Below are 4,041 nucleotides of genomic sequence, written 5' to 3' on the forward strand. Positions count from 1 at the left end.
TTGAAAAGGGAATACAAAAGAGTAAGTGATTGCAAAGTGTTGTTTAATGCCAAAGAGAAAGAGTTTAAATGTTTTATGGATTGATAGATATATAGTCAGAGATTGCATGCAATTAGTTGATCAACGACCATAGGCTTATATCCCTCAGAGTTGTCGATTTATATCGATGGGATACGAGCACCACAGACAGAGTTACTATTGATATCAATCCATACCAGAGAAAAGAGAAATATCATCTCATTGTTATTGTTATTGCTATGTTATTTATGATTCATAGATTGATGGTATTCAATGTTTTAAAGCCATGTTTTACAGAGTATGCTATGTTCATTGCTATGTAAGAGTTCCACTTGCTGAGTTTTATACTCATTTCAGTTATTTCATGTGATGCAGCTAAGAGCGACGGACCAGGACAGTGATTGTGGCCCGAAGTCATATGCATACGAAGTTGGAAGGATGACATTTTTGGACATGATCATAGGAATGATATTTTATATTTTTGTTATGTCATTTGAATGATCATGTATTTATTTTGGTTGCAAATATTTTGTAAATGATTTGATGTTATGAAATTGTGATCCTTCCTACCTTCAAGAAAATTTTAAATTCCGCTGTATTTTAAATGTAACGGGTCAAGGTGTCACAGTTTATGATATGGAGTCCCGGAGGTTGCCAGAATTCGTGATGGAAATAGAATTCATCTATGTCGGTCGATATATGCATTGATCAATTTTCATATAGTTGAGATGCATAGACCAGAGCGGTGTCTCTGACAATTTGGAATGCGTCAGGGTATCCTGCAACCTGCTATTAACTTCGATAATTTCCACAAATTGATGCGACAAGGCCGGAACAACTGTGATTGGGAGACATATCACAAATATTTTGTAGAAATGTGGAATGAAATATATAATTTTGTGATTGGTGGGGATTATGTCATACCTGGTACACCCGCCATCACAGTGGACTATGTTGGTTGGTATAATCACATTTCACAAATAGTGCTCTCGCCTCCAGTGGTACCTTCAAACATCATGGGCTACTATCATGTTTATACAAACTACCGACAATTTATCATAAGACATGTTCAATTTATCTACATATGTACGTAAATTTAATTTATTACATTAATATAATTGTTACATAACATATGAATCTATGTCACAGACACGCCCAGCTCATGTGCAATATCCACCGATGTGGACAGGAAATGAGTTTGAACCCGGACCATCATCTTCAAATATGGCATAAACTACTCCGCCAGTGGTTTCAAGCTTTCCATCGTATGACTATGGTTACTACACTCATATTGCTGGTAGTTTTACACAATTTTTACAAACTGACTTTTGACCGGATATGAATGAGAGTCGCCTTACATTTAACACGTCGCCCATACCATTTCAAGAATATTCTGAGACAGAAGGGTATGAGGTTGGTGGGAACATTGCCGATACCAGTACACCTGCAGCCCAAACAAGTACGCATGGAGATGTTGAACAGATGTCAGGTCGTGGACGTAGAGTAATTAGAAGACCACCGTGGACACTGGTGGGCATCGTTACCATAATCATTAACTATTTATTGAGATGTGCACAATTACTTACGTCGTATTGTTGTATGTTTTTCAAATTTTTATTTTAATTTGAAGTTGTTGTTGCAACATTTTTTTCAACATTCGTATACAATTTTTTTATTATTGACCTTTTAAATTGTGGAATGTATTGATTGTGATTTATTATTTTTTTACTAATAAATTAACGGATAAAGTTATAGTAATGAAAAAACATAAGTATAATTGCTAAATCTAGTCAAATAAGTCAACACACTTGATATTAAAACACCTTCATAACAATACAACACTGAATTGTCATAACAATACAATACTGAATTGTAAAATCTGCATCACAAACATAAGTATTTGGTACCATAACTTGATCTTCTCACCTGCACCTACCTGCAATGAACAAGAATTATTAATAAATACAAAATTTTAATACAAAATTTTGTAATTACATTAATAACTTCACATGTTATGGTTTAAAAATAAGGTACAATACGTTATTGTAGATCTTTTACCTCCCACATTGTCTCTCCCTCGATGATGGCTGATCCATCTCGTTTTTTATGTGTGTCATGCGATCTCCACCAGCCTGCCTCCTTTGTTGACGAACACTATTGTGTTGTAATTGGAATGTAGGTTCATCCCAATATTGTTCATTATGAATAGGGTAGAATCTTCCATCGTATGTGTTCACGTATTCGCTCAGTGTAAACCATGGTTGTACAAGTTGTGCGTGATTCAAACCAAACCATTTCGCTGCACATATAACATGTGAACAAGGAATTCCAAATATTGTGAATCTACCACATGTGAAATCACGCGTATAAATGTTGACAGCTTGTACGTGATGTTGACGATGTTGTTTTATCCCTTTGGTCAAATCTTACTACTCGATGTTCAATCGACTTTTTTGACCACATATCAAATTTAGAGTATGCATAGTCGGTCAATGATTGATTTTTTTCCAGCATCTTATCACTTCGCGCTCGCCGTTGAATGAAATAGTGCACGCATCGTTGTAAGGTCATCTCCACTATTGCAGTTATTGGAAGACGTCGCACCCCTTTCAACACACCATTAGTACACTCAGACATGTTCGTCGTCATTATCCCTCGTCTCCATCTACCATCATGAGCCAATGACCATTTTAATTTTGGAATTTTTGACAAATATGTGAAAGATGCTGCATTATTTGTTCTAATTGCCTCCATTGTCGCATTAAATTTTTCTACTTGGTGTTGTATCCCTGCTTCCCAACATAAGTCTTTAAATGAATATTTTTGAACTTACTGTTGAAATTAGAGCAAACATGCCTCAAACAGAAACAGTGAACACCACGAGGAGGCTTGAAGTCAGGGAGATCTTGCACTGCATTTGTTATACCCGCATGTCTATCAGATATAAGGCACACACCACTACACCCTCTGGCAACATGTCGTGCAACATTACCGAGGAACCAATGCCAAGACTCACAATTTTCTTCGTCAACAAGCGCAAATTCTAGCGGCAAAACATGGTTATTGGCATCCAATGTTACTTCTATGAGTAGTTTGTGCTTATATTTGATGTACATATAGGTACTGTCTACACCAATTACGTTGTGACAGTGTCGAAAACCATCTATACATGGTTTGAAGGCTCAAAACACAAAGTTCAAAACTTTATGTGGATGGTCATACGGTCGAAGATGCTTCCATTCTACAACAGTTCCTGGATTGTACTTCGACAAAGCTCCCATATATTTAGGAAGCAAAGTTACAGAGCTTTCCCATGTGCCATAGACTACCTCCACCGAGCATTTCAAACTCTGCCATGCCTTAGCATACGATATATTATACACATATTTTCCTTTAATACTTTCTCGCACATATTTGATCTCGTATGCAGGATCACAACGCACGATTCCAAAAAGTGTACTAGCTATCATGTTTACATCAAGGTTGTGGTGATCTATACCGACTTGGGTAGACATTCATGTGTGATCATCATCATATTTTGTGATCATGAAGTAGCATAAATTTTTTTTTTCAACGATGCTCGAAGTCCTCACCCACAATTGCCACCTTCGGACCTGTTCTTGCATTTGACCTTTCAAATTGTCGGAGAACTTTGGACAACGATATATTCACGTCTCAAAACCCGAACAGAAAAATCCTTCACTGAAGCTATGAAATCATTTTTACTCTTAAAAACCATTTTTAGCTCTGGCCTTTCAGGATTGTAAAAATTTGTTCGTGATGCAGAAGGAATACCAAATGAATATGGAATTTGTTCGTCATAGACTTCATTGAAAAATTAGGGAATTTCACGTAAATTTTGCTCCTGTGCAATAGGAATGTTCTCTATCATTGTTGGTCTAGACATTAACACACGCGCCGATGTACCTTCATTCATTGTCAACATGATCATCATCTTCTCCGTCAATTGATGTAGTATACAAATCATCATCGCTATTAATGACATGATGCGAACTTTCCCCA

At 36.5% G+C, this 4,041-nt stretch overlaps 1 protein-coding gene across 1 annotated transcript; it reads right to left on the reverse strand.

Moving 5' to 3' along the window:
• Positions 1-2,789: 2,789 nt before the first annotated feature.
• Positions 2,790-3,488, reverse strand: LOC140805562 (uncharacterized). Its single transcript, XM_073161829.1, has 2 exons — positions 3,241-3,488; positions 2,790-3,141 (listed from the first exon to the last, which is right to left on the reverse strand). The coding sequence occupies exons 1-2, from the start codon at positions 3,486-3,488 to the stop codon at positions 2,790-2,792; spliced, it is 600 nt and encodes a 199-aa protein (XP_073017930.1).
• Positions 3,489-4,041: the final 553 nt, after the last annotated feature.

The sequence above is a fragment of the Primulina eburnea genome, chromosome 1 (assembly GCF_022965805.1).
Source record: "Primulina eburnea isolate SZY01 chromosome 1, ASM2296580v1, whole genome shotgun sequence".
NCBI classification, from domain to species: Eukaryota; Viridiplantae; Streptophyta; class Magnoliopsida; order Lamiales; family Gesneriaceae; genus Primulina; species Primulina eburnea.